Source organism: Filicampus tigris, chromosome 17, assembly GCF_054856515.1.
Source record: "Filicampus tigris isolate MCC_2025a chromosome 17, RoL_Ftig_1.0, whole genome shotgun sequence".
Lineage (NCBI taxonomy): Eukaryota > Metazoa > Chordata > Actinopteri > Syngnathiformes > Syngnathidae > Filicampus > Filicampus tigris.
In genome coordinates this window covers 12,089,636-12,114,448 of record NC_141233.1, presented here as the reverse complement: position 1 = coordinate 12,114,448, position 24,813 = coordinate 12,089,636, and the positions used below count along the sequence as shown (strand labels likewise).

Genomic DNA, 24,813 nt, shown 5'->3' with positions numbered 1-24,813 from the left:
GAGAGATTTCACGTGACGGATCATTTTGTGTGTGTTGCCTATAAACCTATAAACCTGTAAACGGTGTTTTATTAATTGTCGCCATTTGACTTTGGGAGACCGCTAACGCGTCAGTGTCAAACATCACAACCCATCACTCGCACCTTATTGCCCTCTTACCAAGAACTGCATGTCACCATTGTAATGTCTGTAACAGATCAATTTATTGGTAACAATTACTGTTTTGGTATAGCGTACTTCAGCAAATGGAGTAAAGAAAAAACACATTTTAAAATAAGGTCTAGCTAACAATTGCGTTAAAAAGGAAATAAATAGAAAATCATCTGAAAAAGGTCTAGTATTTTCCAATATCCTATGAATACATAACATCTACAGTATAAGTTAATAAATTGAAGCTACTCTATAAATACATCACCAGCATGCACAATACCGTAATATGGAGAATACTGGAGCAGTTCTCATCTTACACCGAAGAAAACAAAATACTGTCATAGGCAAAAGAAACTGCAGATAAAGTGAATCCACAACCCCCAAATGGAGCCTTCTGGTAACATTGCATGAACTCTGGCCATCATGAATACTTCCGCTTTGTGGTTCCCGAAGCCATTTCAGACGACGAACCGAAGAGTAAGGGTGGAACCATTTTCTAGCCGCGTGATCGCTCTCCACTACCGAACTCCACTTCTCGTTTTGCTGTGACTTCTGTGAATATAATCGTTTACTCCAAACAGGAGCCAATTGAGGTTATTATAGTGACGACAATACTGACACTAAGGATTAGGTGTCCAAAAACAGTTAATTTATTCAATAAAGCACATCAGCACATGATAGGGACAAGCTGCACTAAGTTTACTTTATGAAGTTCTATTTAGTTACAGTATGACTGTGTGACTTAGCCGGACGCACACCTGACACAAAGCGAAACAAAAAAGAACACTTTTATTTTTTTTAAATTTTTTCCTCCCCGTGTTATCCTCAATCACGGAGTCAGCCTGCTTTTCACTCAACGGCCATAGTGTGCTGCAACGAAAGATGTCACGTCATGACGCATGTATGTCGACACCCCTAGAAGCCGCGTTTGTCATCCGTTGCTGCTTTTGCCCTCTCGAGAAAAGCAAGGCCGTGACATTCAAGGTGACTGAAATTTTCCCCCGTTGCTCGTAACGTCAAACTCAATTTCTGGGTGCTTCTCCCCTTCACTCGACGCGATAAGACGCCTCCGCTTCATTTGCATAACGACACCAGTCTCCACCAGCCATCTTAACACTGGCGCCAAAGACACACCTCTTGCTTCTCGGTGGGATTCTGGCAAATGCTGCAGAGGCTACCAAGAAGGGGGATTCGTTGTGTTTTTATGTATTGTTTTATAACTGGAGTTTATACCTCAAGCTAAGGTCTTCTTTTCTCCTACTTATTTCGCGTTTACGTTGTGGAAAAATAAAGAACAGCAGCCCGCGTTAGTACCGTTGGCTGCTGACGTTCCACCGCTTACCCCCCACCCGCTGTTTATCTTAATTTCTAACTTTTTCAGTATTATTTTTATTTTGTCATTTGTGAGCGCGACTGTTGTGGTGTTTTGGCAGAATGAGGTTGCAGGCGACCCTTTAGTTGTTGCCCTCGCCTCCCTCGTCGTCCTGCTGGTCGCTCGTCCACAGCGTCAAGTTGTCTCGTAGCAGCTGCATGATGAGAGTGGAGTCTTTGTAGGAGTCCTCGTTGAGGGTGTCCAGCTCGGCGATGGCGTCGTCGAAGGCGGTCTTGGCCAGGTGGCACGCCTGCTCGGGGGCGTTCTGGATCTCGTAGTAGAAGACGGAGTAGTTGAGAGCCAGGCCCAGGCGGATGGGGTGAGTGGGCTGCATGTGCTCCTTGCTGATCTCGTGCGCCTCGCTGTACGACTTCTCGGAGGACTCGACCACGGCGGCCCGCTTCTCGCCGGTGGCCACCTCGGCCAGGTAGCGGTAGTAGTCGCCCTTCATCTTCAGGTAGAACACCTTGCTCTCGTGCTGCGTCTCGTTGCAGTTCTTGATCAGGAAGTTGTCGAGGAGGTTGAGCACGTCCTGGCAAACTGTCTCCAGCTCCTTCTCGATTTTTTCCCGGTAGGCCCGCACCATCTCGATCTTCTTCTCGTTGCCGTCGGCGGACGTCTTCTGCTCGATGCTGGAGATGACGCGCCAGGATGAGCGCCTCGCACCCACAACGTTCTTGTAGGCCACGGAGAGCAGGTTCCGCTCCTCATTGGAAAGTGCTTCGTTCAGCTCTGTGACCTGACAGACGAAATCATCGGACCAGAATTAGGATGGTGTCACAGCTTCGAAACAATTCCTCTAAACGTTCCAAAATTCATCTTTCCTGACAAATTTTGATTTTTTTCAAAAGCTATTTCAAGCCTTTTTTTTTTTTTTTTTTTTTACACCCTGGTTTGCTGTCAGCACACTGACATCATGCTCTGTGATGAATGCTGATTGGTTGTCGTCATCGCTCAAAGCTTGTTCGGTAGTGTTTTGACGGGCCCCGTGTCTGTCGAAGGGATTTAATCCTTTTTACCCCACTGGGACTATGTGACAGAGGAGTCTTTACAGACCTTTTCAAAGGGTAAAGCCTGTTGTTCCTTTCTTTTTTTCAGCATCGAATTCTGTTCCATGAGCAAACCCGAGCGGGAAAAGCGGTGGGGGCTAACTTTGCCCTTTACTGTGTCTAAAGGCTAAGTTGCCCAAAACAACTGAGCGGTTTTACTGATATTGTGCATGCCAATGGAAAACCAAATGACTCAGTTATTACCGTGCATCTTGAACTGCATCGTCAATATAAGACTAATTACGACTGCTGCTTGTTTAAAAAAATATAAATTAGTTATGGAATGTGAGAACCTCTGACGAACTCCTGTTGTGATGCCAGCGTCGTAATGGGAGGAGTAATTTTGCCTGAAAAAGTTGCGCAACAGTTTTTCATTGATTATGCCTCAACTTTCTGTAGCTGATGTCATATTGTTTTGTTTTGTTTTAGACTGCGGAAGTGTTGTGACGGACTCAACAGCGCTTCTACTGGTTGCAAGCAAGCAGTGTGGACTACACTTCCAAGATGACAAGTGAGGTTTTCTTTTTTGTCCTATTCTACTGTCAGTCAATGTGAAAATGCATCCGTTGTCAAGCAGCATCACTGACGGAGGAAAGCGTGTCTCCTTCAGGTGTACCGCAGCATTCAGATGACAAAATGGCCGCCCCCAGAGATGGCTAGAAAGGGGTGGATTTTGCTGCTTAACTCATATTCCACAAACGCAATATTAATCAGACTGCCATGTTTCAACCTGCACATATGCTTGCAAAGAAAATTTTGGGGTTGACTTCCCTTTTAAAGGGTAATCAACCCAGACACATTTTCAAGAATATGTGCCCAGCAGGCCCACAAGTTGAAACACGGCATTCTGATTAATACTGCATTTGTGGAATATGAGTTAAGCAGAAAAATCCACCCCTTTTTAGCCATCTCTAGGCGCGGCCATTTTCTCACTTCTGTCGACTGAAGATGACATCACAACTCCAATCACGGCTGACTTGTTTTCTGAATCTGAGCCGTGATTGGTCGTTGTGAGCAGTGATGTCATTTTCATTCGACAGAAGTGACAAAATGGCCGCCCCACAGATGGCTAAAAACGAGTGGATTAACTCTTATTCCACTTGTTTCAACTAGTGGGCTTGCTTAGAACATATTCTTGAAAAAAAATATGTTTTGGTTAACTTCGTCTTTAAGTCTTTGCCAAAATAGGAAGAGGGGGTTTGTTTTTTTACTGAGCTGTGCATCGCAGTGAGGCTACCTGTAATGTAATAGAGCGAAAGTAGGAGGAAAAGGTAATCTGATGGTACGAGCGCCTGTTTCTATAGCAACTGCAAAATCTTATCAGAGTTATAATCTCTAGTGGAAAGGATGCTGACATGGCTGTTGGTGTGGACAAAGCTGCAGCAGTGTGGGTGGGAATCCCTGCAAATAAACCAAATCCCTTCTCATACCTTTTCAGCCCACTCGTTCACTAGCCACTTGTCATATTCACTTTTTAGGGGTTCAGATACAACCCATTTTAAACAATCTGCTTTAAAACGCTCGAAGAACTCAAAAGCCAAAATGTGGAGTGGAACGACAGACCTTACCAGAATCGAATTTGCATTGCATTAGTTCTGAAGTAGTGCATATTGGTCCTTTGTTTTTTATTTTTTATTTAAATCATTTTTAATGCCTCAGTCGGTATTTGAACATTGAAAGCCCAATGATCTAAATATCCCCCAAAATGCTTTAAAAAAGGGAGATGACTCAACAATACCAAAACATGTGTTAGCATATCAAAAAGACATTCGTGTTGAGTTTCCTTTGAGTTAAACATTTACTTGGAGAGGCAGTTTCCATGCAGTAAGCAGCTATATAAGTCAACTATTATTCACTTTGACACGGCGCGACACAAAACTCAAGATAGCCCAAAACTCTGAAATTGAATATTTCAATTTCAAGTCTGTCCTGTGACGAAATGTAACACTGTTTTTTTTTTAAGTACAATTTTCACACTTCTCTAGTTTTTCAAAACAATACGTCCATTTTACAGTGCCCGTGAATAAAACGACCTCTGCACAGGAAGAGTATAAAGGCAGGAAAACAATAAAGTGACATCAGTTGCATAATGAGCTCACTTCCCAGCACAGAGCAAAGTCACCCAACCCCCATAGCTGGTTGTAGAAGCACATCAATGACTGTGGTTCTATAATACCCGATGCATCATTCCCATGAAATTACAATTCATGTTAGAGTAGGACCTGGCTGATACCGAATGCTAACAAAAGAATGAGCCAGCGGCGAAGTGACGAGGGTTAGCAAAACAACACGGCTATCTTTGTGTCCAAGGCTTCGGAGTGGCAGAAAGCCCTGACGGAAGCCGCGGTGCCACTGTGACAATAGCGCTCTGTCTACCCATAATGCTCATCAATCGCGGCTGCTCTCTCGTGACTCATCCTTGATCACGGCGCCCGAACCTCCAAACAACTCGGGGCAATCAATCGCTTCCTCTTTGACACCTCTCTTTGGTCATTAATGTACACAGGGAATGTGGTAGGGGTGAGTGTGTGTGTGTGTGTGTGAAGCCAGAGTGGGAAGTGAACGACCACTGTCTCGCGTTTAATTTACGGAGGTTTTGACGCATACAGCAAAGGCGTTTAAAGGCTTCCAGCTCTCCATTCTGTCCTTCCGAACTCCACGTTTCCTCTCTGGCCTTCCTTGCTCATTTGCACCAAGTCTGGAGGCTCTCCTAAGCTGATGTGACAAGCCCCCCCGCTGACCCTCTTTTCAGGCAGCAGAGCACAAAAGGCGCAGTGGACTACCTGACGTCACTAGCGGCGTGAATAGCGATTGTTGCTTTAGCCGCAAAGAGCTAATCAGGGGGGGAGGAGAAGTAGCATACACTATGGAGTCATGACGGTGCTTCAAGTGTCAATTTGTTGCCGTGTACGATGGCAATTCCTGTCCGTGCAGCTAATTGGCATCTAAAACGTTACATTGACAGTTTTATCATTTCAAAAGCAATGTGTGGAGTGTGGAGGAAACATGAGCCGGGGGTAGGGAGAGGAAGTCTGCTCAAATAAAAAGATAGAAGGGAATTAGACTGTGCATACCGTAAATAGGATCTCACTTGCACACGGGGCCATATATTACTTATGAGTCACAACTTAAAAGAAATGAGATTAGTGGGCAAGCTGGTATCTTTGTACTGGTTATAGTCCAAAGAAAGAGGGAAATGTGGGAGGAAGCTGGATGTCCCGGAGAAATCCCCAAATACAAAGTCCGCACAAGAAGGCTTAGGTTGAGATTCAAACCCAGATCTCTCGATGATTCGGAATCAGTAACAAAAAAATAAATAAAAAAAACATCTAGAACAGTTTCCTTGCATCTCTGATTTAAAGAAAAAAAAAAAGAAATGTCTTGACTAGTGTTGTTAATTTATTTTAGTTTATCTGTGTCTTACATATTTTCATCATTGGTCTTTCAAGTTCGTGTTTGTGCAAAGATGTGTTGGTGTATAATAAGTGACTCAAGATATGAATGCTGCTATTGATTCCTTGTGGACTTTTGAATTTGTGTTGGACTTTGTTTGGTATGAGGGTGCGCTTGGGGGATTTATTGTTTTTTTTATAATCCTTCGTGTCTGCCTTTTGCCTCCCGTCTCTATTTGCACCTTCTGATTCCATTATTTGATAGTATATTTTTCGATTTACACTTCTCCTCCACTGACTACGTTTATGTCCAGTCAATATTCAGGCTGAGGTCAAAATTCCGGTTTCTGAAACACCCGGGATTACCGTTACATGTGTGAGCGGACAGAGTTACTGCCGTATACATGGTAGTTGCGATCAATTGGAATATCAGAATCGGAATCACCTTTATGGGGCCTATTTGTAGTCCAGTCATAGGTATATACGTCCATGCGAGTAAGCAGAATCGCCGCACATACAAGTAGTTCCTGTACTCAAAAGACCAGGATTCCTTGCGGATAGAGCATGCGCAGAACACAAGCCGTCTCTTTCAACGGAGGTATTCCGAACGCATATATATGACTAAAAATTCGGCTTGGAAAAGGAGTAACCCAGGGGTCTTACTCTGGTTTTCCAAAACCCCAAAACGAGTCTACTCAGATTTGGAAAGGGATATTGACTGCATGTCAACATCGTCAATGTCTAAGGAATCAGTTGTGGTGACTGTAGTTCACGTATACGTGAACGCCCTCATGTCTTTTTGTCCACCTGCCTCTCGAGCTGCTATCCCCGCCCATTTCCCCGGCAGAATCCCGAGAGCATGTTCATGTCGCCTCATGTTCCTAGAAGAGAGTGTATCTCACTGTCCTTTGTGGCTTGGAAATATCTTGGAGTCGTTATCACATTCATCTAAGGCCTTGGTGTATGTCGTAGAAAATAAAGGTTTGCTTCTTCCTGTGTCCCCTTGAACAAAGCAAGATAACGCTAACAACTGGCAGATTGTAACTGTAGGATTACAGGCATTTCTGGGGCAACAACCCAATTTCCTGGGGCGGCTTATTATTTTAGAAGTCATCACACATTAGAAATCCAGATCAAGCTGCAGAACCACAGCATGGGTTTATTTGTTCATTTCAACTGGACCAATTTCAGATTGTCTGGTTCAAGGGAGTTTGTGATCTTCGTACCAAATTGACCTATCAGTAGTGTAGCCCCAAAAGGTCTGGGGGCTTTTCCCACACCACTTGAGGAGGGCAACCTCAATACCAGTTGGGTCGCTTAGGATCAGTGGAAGGCTTCAAGCATACCAGTGGCATGACTAATGGCCAAGGAGAAGGGGGGGGGGGTGACACTCAAGCTGTTGCTGCCTCAACTCATGTCACTTTTGACATGACACCAATCTCTTTGCTGCCGGGATTTGAAATTCATTCTTAATGCTCCAAAATATGGTGGGATACAGTTATTCCAAGTTTACTGTACACACCTTCATGTGAACACGGTAAAAGGAGATGTTTGCGAATGACTTATTTTGATTAAAGTGGAAGTCAACGCAAACATGTTTTTTTCAAGAATATGTTCTATGCAAGCCCACTAGTTGAAAACAGGCCATTCTGATAAATATTGCGTTTGTGGAATAAGTGTTAATCCACTCGTTTTTAGCCATCTGTGGGGCGGCCATTTTGTCTTCTGTCGACCGAAACTGACATCACAGCTGCTCACAACGACCAATCAACGGCTCAGATTCAGAAGACACGTCAGCCGTGATTGGGGGTTGTGAGCAGTTGTGATGTCATTTTCAGTCGACGGAAGTCAAAATGGCCGCCCCCTGAGATGGCTAAAAAACGAGTGCATTTTGCTGCTTAACTTATATTCCACAAACGCAAATGTAATCAGAATGCCGTGTTTCAACTAGTGGGCCTGCTGGGAACATATCGTTGAAAAAAAAAATGTTTGGGTTGACTTCCACTTCAAACAACCAAGACAAAGTCAATTACTTGATTATTAAAATAGTTGTTGATTAATTTGGTAATCGATTAGTTGCCGATGTAATCGATTTAATTTGGACACCTCTACTGATTTTACTCTTTGACTCTCAACCTTTTCTCTGCTTCCATGAAGAAACACAATCCAAAATCACGTTAAATGATCAACGTATATGTATTGTTGATAGTATTTCTCTTGATCACTTACAATGGTGTACACTGCATATGTGTAATTTAACCTTGAATGCTGACAACCAGTGACCAAACCAAGTAAATTAAGACAAACCTGTGAATAAAATGTAACACAGCGGCGCTTGTCACCTTGTCACTTCTAGCAAGAAGCCTTCTGTATAAGGAAAAAAAATGTTACACTAAACCCAATTTAATTTCATTGGCAGTTTGGGAAACTGATGGGGTAGTAGTAAAGTATAAGCCTTGAAATTCGCTCGGTTACCTCCGTTGGATTTTGCCTGGCTCCAAAGCAAACACGGAAATAATCACCATCTGTGTTACTGAGCAGGTAGAGGTAACTGGGCTTGAGATTTGTCCATGTTAACAAATCCTTTGGCACGACGCGTTTTCTCTTCTGCAGCCTAAACTTTCAAGGCAGATGGACATGAAAGAATATTAAGTTCTATTGCAAATCGGAATCACACTGATTTTAGACACCGAAAGACAGCAGAAAATTTTATTTGAATATTTGAAAAGAGACACCGTTATGAATGTGTCAGAATTTTGCACAATCATCTGAGCAGTATTCTCAGAGCTGGACACGCCCATGTTTTTTTTTTTTTTTTTTAAATGGCAAAAGATATACCTACATTCTGATTGACACGACAGACAAGACAGCAACGTTTTGCAGGAGGGGGTAAACTCAAAATCTAAATATCTGGGGGTAAAATGTTAACATTTTATATGAAAACACAACTCTAAAGTTACACAACAGAAGCATAATGGCAAGCAATACAATGATCTCCATCTTTGGCTAATTGCCAATGTGGAGTAAAACATTTTGATTGGCAAATATGTTCAAATGTCTTTACTTCTTAGTATGTTCTTGTAGGCTAAATCGTAAAAACGTTGCAGTTTTTCCCATAATGCCAAAGGATATTGTTTTGATTTAATTTGAAATCAGCGTTCCTACCCAGGCAGAGTGGCGGCTTACACTATTCGTCACCTGCACTGAATTAACTCTAGAGTGCCCGCCTTCGTATATTTCTAAATGCATGATGGTAGTTGCACTTTAAATGAGTCCATGGTTGAGTAACAAAATTTGGAAACTAATTTTAAAAATCATGTTAAAGGGCAGGTAAGAGCAGGTACTGTAAATACATAAACTATTTAATGTTCAACTCAAGTTCAAACAATAGCAGCCTCCTTCGGAGAAAAGTGAACCATGAGTCAATCTAAGGCTGCAATAGAAATGGAAAAAAAAAAGTCTACTACTTTTACGTATTTACCAAAACACATTTTCTCTTATTTTGTAGATATTTTTCATAAAATGCACCTCATTGCATAAAATAACTTGACAACTAATCCTGAACATGGAACGGCTATCTTAGATTACAATTTTAAGCAATTCCCAATTAATCTTAGTAGAAATTAGAAAAGAGTGTGGTTATTGACGGACGCATTAACATTATTTTGGTTTAGATGTTGCAACAGCAAGTCACTTTCATGATTTATTTGACAGTAACGAAACAAGTCATGAAATTAAGAAAATGTGTAGTTTTGTACTTGAAATTGAGTGACGTCATCTTTTGACTAAAATGCAATGATAAAAATGTGACCTCTTTTGTAAGCGTATGTAAACCTCGCCTAGTCCGCCACATCGCCGCACCTGCGTCAGCAGATGAACATAGGTTGTGGATCTAGTCCCTGAATCCCGAACCTGACTGGCCTCAGTTTTTGTTTCCACTAAGGCCGGTTGCCATGTCTACAGCGGCAAGGGATTCCCCACTTGAAATGATGGGTGAGGCTGCAGAGTGCAGACACACCCCTTCTGCCCATGCAGTGCTGCAGAGAAGACACTGGCAGGGTGAGGGGCAGACCGCTTTCCCTCTGACTCTGCATAAATGGGACGGGGTGGAGCCACGGGTCCCTGTAACATTGTGGACAACTAACATATTGATGTCTGGAAGAAAACATATATAATGCCATACATGGACAAATGTAGTGCTCTTTTTACATACAGTATATCATAATAGCTGCTACTAATAGGTTTGCAGTACGACTGTATTTTTAAAATCCTTGTGTGCGATCATAGATTCTATTCACAGGAATAAAAAAGCATGTCTGTCGAGCTCTTAGTGTCTATCGACAAGACGTATGGAAAAGCATTGATATGATTGTCCTATTTCAAGGAGCGACTTGTCAAGTACAGTAGCTACAGTAGTTGCCCAGACAATATGCTGCTCGTGAAATGGTGCACTACGGGTGGGCCTGTGCTGCATCTTGGCAGATGCTGCGGCACGCCTCTGTGCGGACCTGCTGGATGGCTGCAGGGCCGAGGAGGGCCGAGGGCGCGCGGATACGCGGCTGCCACACACGGCATCGATTATTGCGGCTGCGCCTTCCATCATGCGACAGTTCGACCGTTTTGCTGCAATACGACAATTAAGAGAGCTGGAAAGGGGGAAAAAAAAAAAAAAAAAAAAAAAAAAAGCTGCGCGTACACCAACACCCACGTCTACAAAAAGGGGCGCTTATCTTGCGCGCATCTGCGCCAGAATCGATTGCGATCAACCTTGAGCCGATATCCCTCTTCCTAATGCGTCAAACGCGCACATGTGAAAAAGTGCGAAATCATATTCACTCGATGCCAATTCAGCATCATGTCAACGGGAACCCATCGAGACAGGATTCTGATCAGCGCACAACCACCGAACTCTGCCACTGGCATCCTTAATTAACCGAATTCGATGAGCTGTCGTTGTAAAACATTGCATTAAACGCCAATTCATCTTGTCACTACTGGGTGGTGATGGTTTGAGCGTGGAGTGTGTGTGTGCGTGTGTAGAAAGGGTTTGGGGGGGGGGGGCTGCCTACACGACCACGCACACAGACCGTAAAAAGGGAGCCTGGCCGAAAGGCACCGCCCCAAGATCAAGCGGTCCGCATTCTCACGACCGCAGCCCGCTACCAGCACTATTAATACTCCAAATGAATGATTGGACCCCAAATGAGCCAAATCGTATCGCGGTGTTCGCCCCCCACCCCTCTCCGCCGCCTTCTAACATTATGACAAGGCTATATCAGCATACATGGGCTTCACGGGCCTAACAACCCCTGAGCCTAATAACGTCCAAATCGCAATTTAACCGCATGCTATCGGGCTCACCGGTCATTTGTTAATGAAATTACAGTCTTTAATTATAACTTTCATACACCAATTTCGTTGTCGGGACGTATATGTCATGAAAGACACCTTGCGCTCCTACCCCGGGAGCTTAATGGGCGTGCTTTTATTCATACAAGCGCAGCGCACATGTATGCGTGAAAATGAATGATACATATGAGGCAAAAAAAAGAAAAAAAAAAGAAAGAAAAGGTCAATCCATAGAAGGGCTACTTACCGACTTCATGGCAGCTGCCATATCGTCATATCTCTCAGCCTGTTCGGCCAGCCTGGCCTTCTGCACCAGTTGCTCGCGGTCCACCATGTTGGATGTTGAGCGTGCTGTCGTTATGTGCACGTCTAAAGCTAAGAAATGAGTCGCTGTATGTGTGAGTGTCTTCTTTTTTGAAATGGAGAGTCTAATGCAGTGTGATCCTCTCGCCGCAGCTGCTGCCTGCTGTCTGACTCTGAGGGGCCTGCGGACGGGACACCCCTCCCACTCGGAGCACTTTCCACGGCCTTGTCACCGCCCACCTGGGCGTGTCCTGGTGTCGTGATGTAACGAAGCTGGCAACCCCCCCCTCCCCTCCGTACTACGTTACAACGAGTACAAGGTAACGTGGTTAAGTCAGTAGAGGTAGCAAAAGTACTCACACTCTAAAATAGGAATATTTTCCCTATTTTAAACATGAAAACATTAGATTGGGCTCTATCAAAAATGCTATCATTAATTTATAGGATTATAGCATATGCAAATGGGGAGGATGCTTCTATCACTGACAACAAAATAATGAATTGAATCAATTAAACATCACAAAGATCATGTATATTTAAAAATAAGATTTATTTTGTCAAACTTATTTTGATTGTTTTGCAATACACGTATATCTACGAGATTTTACCAAACACACGGATAATAATTTATTTTTCAAGGTAGCGAGCGATATAATATATTCACAAGCCGGTTATTCATGCATGGTTATATTTGCCCTAAGCGTTGTTGTTAGGGTTCCTCTTTCCGTCTTTAACATTCTTTTATGTGTTACATTTGCTGTCATTTGTTGAGTTTTACACAGAAATGTATGATGTGGTGACATCCGTGTTTTAGGCCAAATCTATGGCGGGCAGAATAAAACTTTTCTTCATCAAAAAAAAAAAAAAAAAAAAAAATCTGTTATTCTCCAACCATATCTTTTGTGGGCATCTTAGCCATTGTCCAGCATTTACATTCCATACAACTGCAACTCCTAGTGAGTTGTAAAGTGCTTAATAGACATTGGACGTTACAATTCTGAGGCGTCATTGTATATTGTCACTAGTTATTAATTATTACATGCTACATGACTTCCAATGGTAGCGGAATATTCCCTTTGCGACGTAACAGCTGTTATTTACAAATTGTACACAAGTCCAGTATTGGTGCAACTACATGACCCATTCTGGAGGAGTGGTTCTTTTAAAATCATGACAATGAGCAGGTGACACCGGCATCTTCTGAATGGTCACAGTTGTGCACATCCCAGGATATATGGGAGCAATTCCGCAGGGAGACTTCGGTACCGTTGCACTTGAGATTGTCCAATAGGATTGTTCCTGTTCCCTGGCCAAAGTGGGCTTCCCCCCACGCCGCGATGGCCTCCCCGCAGCCAAGCTGGCGGCACACGACCTTGGCATCAGGGATGTCCCATGCGTCATCACACACTGTGCCCCACCCAGAATTTAGGTACATCTCCAAGCGACCTTCACATTCATGCTGACCTTCAACCAGCCTTAGTGCTCCTATAAAGAGAAGAAACAGTCTTCAAATAGCAACACATACAAAAAAAAAAACAGGGAAAACACATTACTTTTTCGTTATGATGCTGTCAAAATGAAGTGTAGACTCGCCTTCGGTAGATGGCGGTAAGGTGGTGGGATTCTCGGTCTCGTCTGTTACTCCAAAGTCACGGGCAAATCCACTGATGGGTACAACCGCTGGGAAAAAGAGAACTTCCAAATATCAAGACTTTGCCTATCTGACTGCGAGTCAGTGCACCTCTCGGGCGTCGCATTTGAAGGAAATGAGAGGACCTTCTTTTCTTTGATTGGCAGTGAATCGTTTCAATGCGACACGTTTGCGCGCATCTCTCAAAATACCAACGCTCAACAATCTAACCCGCCTCCACGTAGAGTTCAACAGCTCGTCGCGCTAGACTAGTGCTGGCTGCGAGAATAGAGCCCTCACACAATTTTCGATTTTACAATATTTGATCATCTTGACTAAAAGATGCTGATATGTAATTGGGATTGATCTACAACCGGTTTCATCAATGTGGTGATATATTTAAATGCAAATGAATACCTGAAACATTTCATCATCATGCGGTGACGCAGACAAACCCAATGCTCAGTAAGTAGTATTTGTCATTTTCTTGACTTGCTGTGGTCCACTGACCTCATGTCATGTCAAAGAGTTCTAGTCAAGCCTTACGTGTGCAGGTAACTCCAGCATCCTCATGATGGCCACAGTTGTGTTGTCCCACGCCAGAATGGGTGCACACGGAGAGATGTGTTTCTTCACCAGTACAATGTACATTGTCCAGCAGGATAGGACCCGTACCGAAACCATAATAGGCCTGTGATTTCACTTCGAGAACCATGCCACAGCCAAGCTGCCTACACACCACGATGGCATTGGCCATGTCCCAGCCGTCGTCACACACCGTGCCCCATACGTCATTGTACTGCACTTCTACGCGACCCTGGCAGCTGTTGTTTCCGTCCACCAAACGGATAGCCATTGGAGCTGCACAGAAAGACACATTTGCGATCACATTTTTTAAGCGGAAGTCAACCCAAAGATATTTTTTTTCAAGGTTATGTTCCCAGCAGGCCCACTAGTTGAAACACGGCATTCTGATTTAATTTTGCGTTTGTGGAATATAAGTTAAGCAGCTAAATGCGCTCGTTTTTAGCCATCTGTGGGGGCGGCCATTTTGTCTTCTGTCGACTGAAAATGACATCACAACTGCTCACAACCACCAATCACGGCGGACCTGTTTTCTGAATCTGAGCCGTGATTGGTCGTTGTGAGCAGTTGCGATGTCATTTTAGAGTTTTTTTTTTTTCCCCCCTAATTCAGCGTGTGCAGTTGAAATTAAGCATAGTGTTACCAGCTAGACAAGTACCTTTTGTCTGAGCAATGGTGCGGATACTTGTTGTGAGTTCTGTAGCTGTGACATCAACATTTGTTCCTGTAAGAAAAAAAAAATGATGCAAAAATAATATACAGTACGGTGTTAGGTTTAGTGGCACTGAGATATGACATACAGTACAAGAAACCTGGGGAGAAATGTCTCCCCCTGTTGGTCAACCGTCAAAAGTGCACATCTTTACACACAGCTTTGGGCGCTGATTCAACTGAAGAAATATCAATTAGCGCTCCCAGAATCAGTTGTAAGCTTGCCTATATGCAAACAACCTTCACCTTTCACTAAGCGGGTGCAGGAATGGCGTTAAACCGGGGCTAGAGTTGCAATAGCAGCATAGGAAATCTGGGTTATACAGTTAAGCCCCTCCATTCTTTTATTTTATGTAACAATATATTTGTATTTATTGAAGTTTAAAAAAAAAAAAATCATAAATTTCAAAGGCAGCCATTCTGTTCCATTCCGATCCCTGCTTGTGTGTTTGTCCTGCGCCTGTGCTCCATGCGTGCATGTGAGGGGAGGGGAGGAGGAGAGGTGAGGAGGAGTGTTTCATCTAATCGCGCGTTATGTTACTTAAAACGAGATGGCAGACAGTCCCAGTAATAGACCATTTTATGATCATGAAAAACATTTTTTTTTCTTTCGAAAAAGAGTGCAGGTAGAAAATGTCTCCCGAAAATGAGAGATTAGAAAAAGGAACCAAGTCCCTCTCAAACTTTGCAGTTCTTATCGCTGCACTTTGTAGCCTTTATTATTAATTAGTAATAAATCAATTAACAAATTATAATTGAATAGTAATAATTCTAGAATTATTATGCTATGCTCCCCCAAAATATTGCCAATGCATAGGTTTTATTTTAATTAGTTATGCATATGGAATAAATACACTCGTTATCCCATTTTGGATGCACTGTCTGGTTTATTGGCGGGCGCATGGGCACTGTCCGATGCTGTATTTGTCAGCTTTGTACGTGAAACATATTTGCCATTGCCTAGTGATCACTTGTATTTTCTTAAATTCTGTCGAATATTTTTTGGCCAAATTTAGTTCAAACTACTTTCAAATCGAACATGCTCATACTCTGTAACATATCTGCTTTTATTCCGGGAAAAAAAAGAACCTGTTTATAAACTAACTTAAAATCATGAAAACCGATAATTTTTTTCATCTCGAAGTATCTGTCAAGTCCCCGGAGCTGTGCCTGAGCGGGTGAGAATGAAATAGCAATACCTGCTGTTCCCTGTGTGGACTGGGTCGACCCTTGACTTCCAGTGGAAGGGTCAACTGCAGGCACAGTTGGGGTGGCTCCTGTACCTGATTAGCCAAGAGTCATGTCACCCTTGAGCACAATTTCTAAACGTATGATAAATCCGCTGTATAATTTTTGACTTTATAGTCCAATAAACACCTGTTTCTACTTCTGCAAGTATACATGTAAGATTCGGTGTAACGTACCAGAGCAGGTGATTCCGGCATCTTCATGATGGCCACAGTTGTGGTTGCTCCAACCGAGGTTTGCACATTGAGCGAGTTGCTCCTCGCTGCCTACGCAATTAATGTTATCCAGAAGAATGTGGCCGGTGCCGAAACCAAAGAAGGAGTTGGTGTGAGCTGAAACAACTTGGCCGCACCCTAACTGCCGGCAAACAACCTCAGCCTCCCTCGCATCCCAGTCATCATCGCACACCGTCCCCCAGCGTCCCTGATAGTAGATCTCCACGCGGCCCTGGCACGAGTCCCTTCCATCAACTAGACGTACGGTGCCATCTAAAGATGGAGACCATTTATTGAGTTGGGATAAGTTTCATGAAGAAATTAAAGGTATAGCAAAGTCAACACAAAACAATGGCGTGATAAGTAACTGTGAGAACTGATGAGACGAAGGAATTTCCTGAAAACAAGTTCATGCTCGTGATCGTCAATACCATCATTTAATTCTTCACTTATCACAGATGATGTCACTTTATGCCTCAAGATAATGTTTTACAAAGGTAACCTAAGACGCAATAGGGACGGCCCGGAACTTTTGAGTCATGTATACTTCTCCAGAGATATACCGGTAACTGGAAAAACCTGACTTTGCCCATTGCAGCACAAATGATTTGAACATCATAAAAGTGGACACTAGAATAGCACCAGTATTTACGCGTGTTGATCCACAATGCCAATTTAACTCTGGATGTAATGTACAGCTAGTTTAGCTGTACAGTAAAAAAAAAATAATAATAATAATGAATAAATAAATGATATTGTTTGGGACACTGGTACAGACGTGTGTGCCCAATCGCAATCATTTTTCTGTTGCTGTTCCGTTCGAATCAAATTCTCCTTAATTTTCACATGGTCAGGCACGATAGCAAACCAAAAAAGCAAAGCGGCCATCACAAAGAGGAGGCGGCGGTATGGTTTCAAACAAATTCAGCTGCGGTGGTACAAAAAAAAAAAAAAAAGCAATGCACTGTCAATCCTCTCCTCACTTACCAATGAAACATTCGGGTCAGACTTAAAAAAAAAATAAAAATAACAGTGTTGTGACATATATTGTAGTAAACAGATTATATTGTATCGTTAGGAGTATAGTACTAGTAATACTAGTGATGACACAAAAATGAAAAATCTACTCAACCAGTGACAGTGAGCGACCCGTAGTCAATTTCGTCACCCATGACACACTCGGACTGACCACTCTAGTTCTGACAATGGAAAAGCGGCAATAGGTTTTAAAACTTATAACGTACAAAGCAGGGAGTGCTTACCTAAGATTGCATTGATGGGAGGAGGTGTTGTAATATCCCCTGAAGTTTTTGCTCCGACCACCAGTGGTTCTAACAGCAACAGATGTAAACAACAATTATATCAGTTACATTTTCTTCTTACAGATCAATGATGCTTAAAGAGGGAGTCAACACAAACATTTTTTTTTTCAAGAATGTGTTCTATGCAAGCCCACTAGTTGAAACAGGGCATTCCATTGCGTTTGTGGAATAAGTGTTAATCCACTCGTTTTTAGCCATCTCCAGGGGCGGCCATTTTGTCACTTCTGTCGACTGAAAATGACATCGCAACTGCTCACAACGACCAATCACGACTCAGATTCAGATTCAGGTCAGCCGTGATTGGTCGTTGTGAGCTGTTGTGATCTTATTTTCTGTCGATAGAAGACAAAATGGCCGCCCACAGAGATGGCTAAAAAACGAGTGCATTTTGCTGCTTAACTTCCACAAAAGCAAAATTAATCAGAATGCCTGGTTTCAACTAGTGAGCCTGCTGGGAACATCTTCTTGAAAAAAAATATGTTTGGGTTGACTTCCGCTTTAAAGACCGCCTGAGTTAAATACTTTACTTAAAAGTTTTACCTCGACATTTGATCGCCACATCCTCATAGTGGTAACAGTTGTGTACGCCCCAGCCCAGACTGTCACAGTGACCAAGGTTTGTTTCGCTCCCCTCGCAGTCCACATTATCCAGCACGATGGGTATCAAGGTTTGTCCGTACTGAGAGGTACCTCCCATGGCCACAGCCACTCCGCAGTCCAGCTGCTGACAAACGACTTGGGCATCCAAGATGTCCCAGTCATCGTCACACACTGTGCCCCAATAGTCATTGTAGTACACCTCCACGCGGCCCTCACACCTGTTAAGCCCATTTGCCAGTCTCACTTTGGACAAAAAGGAAGACAATGTTGATTAGTTCACTTAGTTTTTGTCTGTTCGATTCTTCCAAACTCGGTAAAATGTGCACATATAAAACTCTTAGCTTATAAGACTGCAGTGCCCAGTTCTGATTCTTTGAAGCCATCCATTGTCTGATATCACTGTGCCAATAATTCACCCCCCCTTCTCCCGCCCCCCTCCGCATGCAAGTACCCAAAACGGCAGTAAAACACTCTTGCTAGTTTGCCATGAGAGATCGGCAGGGGTGCTGCAGGAAATGTTCCAATTTCACTTAATTTGTTTTTCAATTTATATGTATTAAACCTGAACAATGTACTAAACTCATTCACTGCTAGACATTTTCCAACCCTCTTTTACCCTAATGATTGAAAAAATTTTGGAAAAAAAAAAATCAAGTTCTTGGGATTGAATGGCTGGACTGTGAAAAGACAAATAAATACATCAATGGCAGTGAATGAGTAAAGTATACTTTAACTTCCTACCGAAGGGTTTTGCTGGCAATATCCAAACCGTCCACTTGCCTGCTTCAACTTTTGAAGCCTGATTCAAATTTGAGGGGATCACATTCCAACTGCTTTTTGTTTTGCTCCATGATATACAATATACCCAGGAGTAAAATAATCTGAATTTGAACCAAATAAACCAGCACATGGGAGGCATTGCGTCAACACGTGACTAACTCGACTGTAATTTAAGGACAAAATCAAAAAGTTGTTCCCATGGTATACCGTACATATGTTACTGTATATTATTCCTTGAAAAGTGGTAACTAAAATGGCGTGACCTCGTTTGGAAAGCCCAAGGCACTTCCTCTAGTCTTTTTCAACCTAGCTGTCAACATTTACTGACTGTATTTCTATAGCGTGGCTTGGATGTCGTCGGTTTCTTCCAGAACATGAAATTCTGTGGCAGGCGCTTCTAGGTTTAATCTTGATATGCCATGCTTACCTTGGTAATACTTCCTCACTGGGTTTTGCAGATCATTGGCTGAAAAAGACAAATGGACAAAAAATGAGGCAGTGAAAATATGAGACATTTTTGCATGGGGAGAAAGTCACTTTTCAATGAAAAATGAAGTTGATGAGTTGTTCATTCAGCACTGAGTCAACACCTCCACGTGACATTATTGTTGTTTTCTTAGCGAATATGTTTGTGAGTCTGCCTGGAGACTTTTCTTTGGTTTCAACACCTCACAAAGACTTGAGAGGCATATTTGTATAGATCACACCCAATCTAGGTCATTTCACAGGCTTCTCCCTTTTTGTTTGTTCGCTGAAACTTGGATTTCACATGGGATACTAGTCAGAGTATTCAAATTTCATGGGTGCAGGGAGAGGGGGGTGAGGGGTAGTTGCCTTTTTAGTGCTGCACGATTCTTCTTAACATGCCATACTTTCTATTTTCTACTTTATTAAACATCAGAAAGCAGAAAGTCATCATGTTACTTACCGGGTGCGGCACGTCTGTTTATTTTGATGTCACCTGAAAATAGAGTACAATTTAGATTAAGATTCAGAAATCTTTATCTATGGGCGGCAATTAAGAGAACAGAGACCGGCACAGTTATTAACTGGTGGAGATGTTACTATTAAAAAGCAATAAAGGTAAAGATCTATAATGCTAATACATGTGAAGAAATTGCACAATATATATATAACTATAGAATATATAGAATCATATAATTATAATATATAATTATGTGGAAAAAAAGGTATTTTGCTCTCTTGTTTATCTAAAATAAGTACTTATTAAAAATGTTGCCCTCTTCTTACGTTATATTTTGCATAGTTTCCCCCACTTTAATGTTCAAGATCATCAAACAAATGTAAATGTCAAAGTAAACTCACATAAACATAAAATGCAGTTTTTAAAAGGTGACATTATTTATTAATAAAGAGGAAGTCTACGCAAACATTTTTTTTTTCAAGAATATGTTCTATCAAGCCCAGTAGTTGAAACAGGGCATTCTGATAAATATTGTGTTAGAGGAATAAGTGTTAATTCGCTCGTTTTTAGCCATCTCTAGGGGCGGCCATTTTATCTTCTGTCGACTGAAAATGACATCACAACTGCTCACAACGACCAATCACGGCTCAGATTCAGAAAACAAGTCAGCCGTGATTGGTCGTTGTGAGCAGTTGTGATGTCATTTTCAGTCGACAGAAGACAAAATGGCCGCCCCCGCAGATGGCTAAAAACGAGTGCATTTTGCTGCTTAACTTCCACTAACGCAAAATGAATCAGAATGCCTGGTTTCAACTAGTGGGCCTGCTGGGAACATATTCTTGAAAAAGCTATGTTTGGGTTGACTTCCGCTTTAAGGGGTGAGAAAAACTATTCAAAGCTGCCAGGCCCTGTGTGAGAAAAATACTTGTACCCCTTAAATTCAAATAATGATTTAACTGTGGCTAATCACATTTTTTGGAAAGCTCAGTTCACCAAAAAGAACATAAATGTTTGTCTTAGTTTTGCACAAAACATCTGAATGAGTCCAGGGACTTATTCGATGGGTAGACGAGATGAAAGCTGAGCTTTTTGGAAGATGTGTGTTCTTACAATTTGTGTAAGTGTAACACAGCATTTCAGAAAAAGAACATACACACATACACACAGTCAAACACAGAAAAATAGAAGAGAGCAAACAGTTCTTTACGGCACTGTATATAAACATGAATCACAAAAGTTCTTCAAACTTCACTTAATAAAATGCTAAAAAAAATCAAAAAATAATATAAAATGTGATACTGTATTGCAGTATTTTCCAACACTAATGGTCGACTCACCACAAAAAGCAATCATGCGCTAATCACAATCTGTTACTCCAAGGAGAAAAAAAAAAAACATACAAAAATTGTCTTTCTTCTTTCAGAGTATGCATACAAAACAAATCATGAATACAATCATAAAAAATACCATTTCCTTACTTTTTTCAAGAACGTCGGACAGCCACAGCACCGACGTCTGATGTTGACATATCATAACGTACTGCATCGATACTGTATATCACAACTGGTACCAGCTAGCATCATCAATATTTTGCCCTACGCGCCTACTTCAACCCTTCGCGTACTCACCTAATCGCAGCAGCACACTGAGAGCCACCAAAACAAGGGAACCAAGCAAGGTCACCAGGAGACAGATAGTCGGGTTGCAGCACTTGCATACGCTCTCCACAACACGCTGTCCTCGCATGGCTGCCTGAATGACCATCCGCCTGCGACACATTAATACAGTCCCTCTTAGAAATGAACACAGCGACTAATGTACATCATACAACAAACAGGCACTTCTTTGTGGCCTGCTTTCATTGTAGCCTAATTATAGTATTGGATTGTTTTCCCAAATGAGCCTGGGGCAGTAGTAGGTATTGATGGTGGTCTGCAGAATAGAGCACAGACTTGTAAAAAGTGTGGTTCCAAACCAAAGTGCTCCCCGAGGCCACGCGAAATGCAAAAAGTGGGTGGGGAATTGTTGCAAATGGTTAGTTTAGATTTTAGGAGTGGGGAAAGGGAAGGGCAGGTGTCACCTGTGTTGCGGTTTTGAAGGGGATTCCCTTGAGGCAAAGAATTTTGGGATTCACAGACAATCACTCAATAATCGGAGGGAGATAGCGCAAGGGGGGGGGGGGAGCCAACATTCGCGTAAGCGAGAATGTGATGAATGACCATTGCTCGAATAATGTCCGAATGTTTTTCCGAAAGTAGAAACGGCGATAAACCGACTGGAACAAAAGCAAACGGATAAATATGACGATAGACCACGATGGAGAGTTCAACGTTGAAAGTCAGGAACTGATTTCTAAATAGAGTGACTGGAAATAGCTAATGTCTGACTTTTCAGCTTTCCGTTTGTCTTGACAGAACAGCTCCATTAAATGTTTGTTGTGATGAAGGGATGGCAGTGTGGTGTGGCTCAGCTTTGGGATATTTCCCCCTGACCTTAGACAGGAATGTGTATTAGGGGATGATGAGAGGAGAATTTGATATTGGCCCCTCGAGATAGTGGACATTCCGGGCCCAGGGGGCACAAAAAGACATTTCTGCTTTCTATGGCCCCCATCGTCAGGCATAAACACTGCTTCCTGTAATCTGTCACTAAAACGCTTCAGCACCCGATGACACCGCAGGGGTGCCTCTCATCTCCTGGACGACAGGAGGAGGGCGGGCTCCATGTGAGAATCTTAAGCCACTGTTTCGCTCATCTGAGGTATGTTTTGGGCAATTGGAAGGACAAGAGTTGGTAGCTACTTTTTTAATCCGGCTCATTTTTGCCAGAATAGGGACCACATGATACGTTTAATCCTACATTTAATTTTCATTGAAACATTTGTCCGGCAGGAGGTGGTGATTTTTATTCAATGTCCATTGTTGGCTCATCTGAATATACAAACGAAGCGTTCACATCTCTGGGACAATTATTTCAGTTCTGAAAGAGGAGAATTCTCCATCCATGATAGGATATAACATGGATCCACTTGGGAATAATGTTGCCTTTTGTGTCACCTGTGCTTCCCCTCCCATCTCTCTTTCCAGCCCTGAGAAATAGCTGAAAAATCTCCTCACTGCCAAAATGTATCTTAAGCACAACAGCAACATTCAGTAATGAAGTTATTTAATTGTACAGGATATAAATGATTTAAATATGGTAATGCACAGTTTAATTGTTTTTTTATTGACTCTAATAAAGGGGAAAGACAAATAATTGAATTGTAAACACTAAGGCATTTAAACCAATAATAAGCATTTTAACATTACACATTTAGTGGACCTTTAACAACCACATTAAAATGTGCCTTTATATAGAAAGCTGCATGCATTTAAATGTATTTCTGCATATTTTTTTTTGTATTACAAAGCAAGGTTTTTGTCAAAATATCCTAGTACTTTTATAAACTTAAGAAATTGTAAGGAAAAATCAAGTAAATTAAAGAACACATACCTGTTGTGAGAATATATGGTGTCACCCAATTTTTTTTTTTAATAGTAATAAAAATAAAATAAAATAGAAAAATGAAAAATGCTCTAAGGAATATGTTAGGGCTCAGTTAGCATCCCAATTCCAGGTCTCACAAATTGGACTTTGTCTAAGTAGTGTCTCTAGAACGTTCAAACCACGAGCAGTTCCTGTTTGAGGTCTTTCAAACACACAGCCCAGTCAGCCCTCTCTGACTATAAATATCTAGGTTCGGTGACAGAGATTATGTAAAGCAATAAATAGCTCATCATTGTACGTTAAATGTCCAACACCCTGTACCCGCCTATATCAAAAAAGCAGGAGGGGCCAAAAAACAATAAGAAAGAACGAAAGCTAAAGCTTCATTGGTGTCTCTGCATCTCCTGTTTCAGGTAAAGCTCCCTCATAGTCATGTCCCACTCGCTTCTGTACAATCCCATTGGGAGACTGCAGTTCAGATCCTGTGGTGGGTGTGTCTTTCTTTTTTTTTTGCTTCTTGATGTACAGTATGGGTGTGGATTCACTGTGACTTTAAGCTAAAGTCAAAATCTAATAATTGGGAGGAATGCCCCCGCCCCCAGATCAGAACCCGCGTGATGTTTGGTTAGTGGACTTCTGTGCTCGTCGCGGATTCTCCGTAACGAACACCATTTTCAAACATGAGGGTGTCCATATGTGCACTTGGCACCCAGGGGCGTAGCCAGGAAATTTTCAGTGGGGTGGCCAGGGGTGGCTGTGCGTGCGCACGTCACTCTTTATCATAGCATCCATAGTCAGTGTCTCATGAAATAAAATGCACACATATTTAGAATGGTCACCACACTAATAATCAAGCAGGAACAAAGTAAAAAGCAACATTTTTAATTTACTAGATAATGGGGGTGTTGACGAATGCAATGATGATATAATAATAAACCAGATCCGCAGGGTTTTTTTTTCCTCACAAATACTGAATGACTTTTTAGGCTTAGCAATGCGGTTAGCCACCGCTCTCAAGGAACTTACATTTGTTGACAAATCAGTTTTGAAGTCTGCATTGACGCATACTGACGCATCTGCGCATATTATGCAAAGCGGGTTTCCTTTTTGTGTGGAAATCACTTGTGCTGGAAATCTATACAGTATTTTAAGTAGGTCTTCTGGTATTGTCTGTGAAATGTACCTTTTTTTCCCTTTTTGGGCATAGGCTCTTGTGTTGAATTCTCACTAGGCCTTCTCCCCATTGCTAAGAAACTTTCCAAATATGTCTATTTATTTTACTCATTTTGCTAGCTTGTTCATTTAATATTAGCGTTACATGACGGGGACAACTTGACATGCGTTAAGAGTCAGTCATAGATGGATGTAACAGAGTGAATCCGGTTACTTTTCAAAATAAAATATTTTTCAGCCTCAGATAATAAATAAACCGGCAGTACTGTTAATTTTTATTTTTTCTTTCTTTCAGCTGTGCATCCAAAGTGGCCTGCCCGGTAGTTGGGGACCACTGCTATACAGTATATAATGTAATGTGTGTTTTTAGTACATCTGTGCGAGAAGGTGTTAATATATTTGAATGTTGATAATTAGTCTTATTTGCTGATTTCAAACCTGATCCTCGACCGGAGGAAATTAATGTACAGGCTACATCCGACTGGCCGACTCTCCTCTAAGACCACCCCCTACCCATACACCC

General features: G+C 42.1%; 2 protein-coding genes across 3 annotated transcripts; both read right to left on the bottom strand.

Annotated features, from left to right (window-relative positions):
* Positions 1-184: 184 nt before the first annotated feature.
* On the bottom strand, positions 185-11,807 carry ywhag1 (3-monooxygenase/tryptophan 5-monooxygenase activation protein, gamma polypeptide 1). Its single transcript, XM_086012764.1, has 2 exons — positions 11,560-11,807; positions 185-2,261 (listed from the first exon to the last, which is right to left on the bottom strand). Exons 1-2 carry the CDS (start codon positions 11,644-11,646, stop codon positions 1,605-1,607), a joined length of 744 nt encoding a protein of 247 aa, XP_085868890.1. The 5' UTR covers positions 11,647-11,807; the 3' UTR covers positions 185-1,604.
* Positions 11,808-12,200: 393 nt separating this feature from the next.
* Positions 12,201-23,234, bottom strand: LOC147133395 (scavenger receptor cysteine-rich domain-containing group B protein). Of its 2 annotated transcripts, XM_086012699.1 has the most exons (12): positions 23,124-23,234; positions 21,260-21,399; positions 19,635-19,667; positions 19,134-19,172; positions 17,867-18,169; positions 17,267-17,335; positions 15,966-16,277; positions 15,741-15,824; positions 14,489-14,554; positions 13,792-14,106; positions 13,209-13,295; positions 12,201-13,100 (listed from the first exon to the last, which is right to left on the bottom strand). In XM_086012699.1, exons 2-12 carry the CDS (start codon positions 21,393-21,395, stop codon positions 12,784-12,786), a joined length of 1,761 nt encoding a protein of 586 aa, XP_085868825.1. In that variant the 5' UTR covers positions 21,396-21,399; positions 23,124-23,234; the 3' UTR covers positions 12,201-12,783. The 2 variants fall into 2 exon arrangements, with proteins under 2 accessions (XP_085868825.1, XP_085868824.1); XM_086012698.1 differs by lacking the exon at positions 23,124-23,234 and having other exon boundaries at positions 21,260-21,442.
* Positions 23,235-24,813: the final 1,579 nt, after the last annotated feature.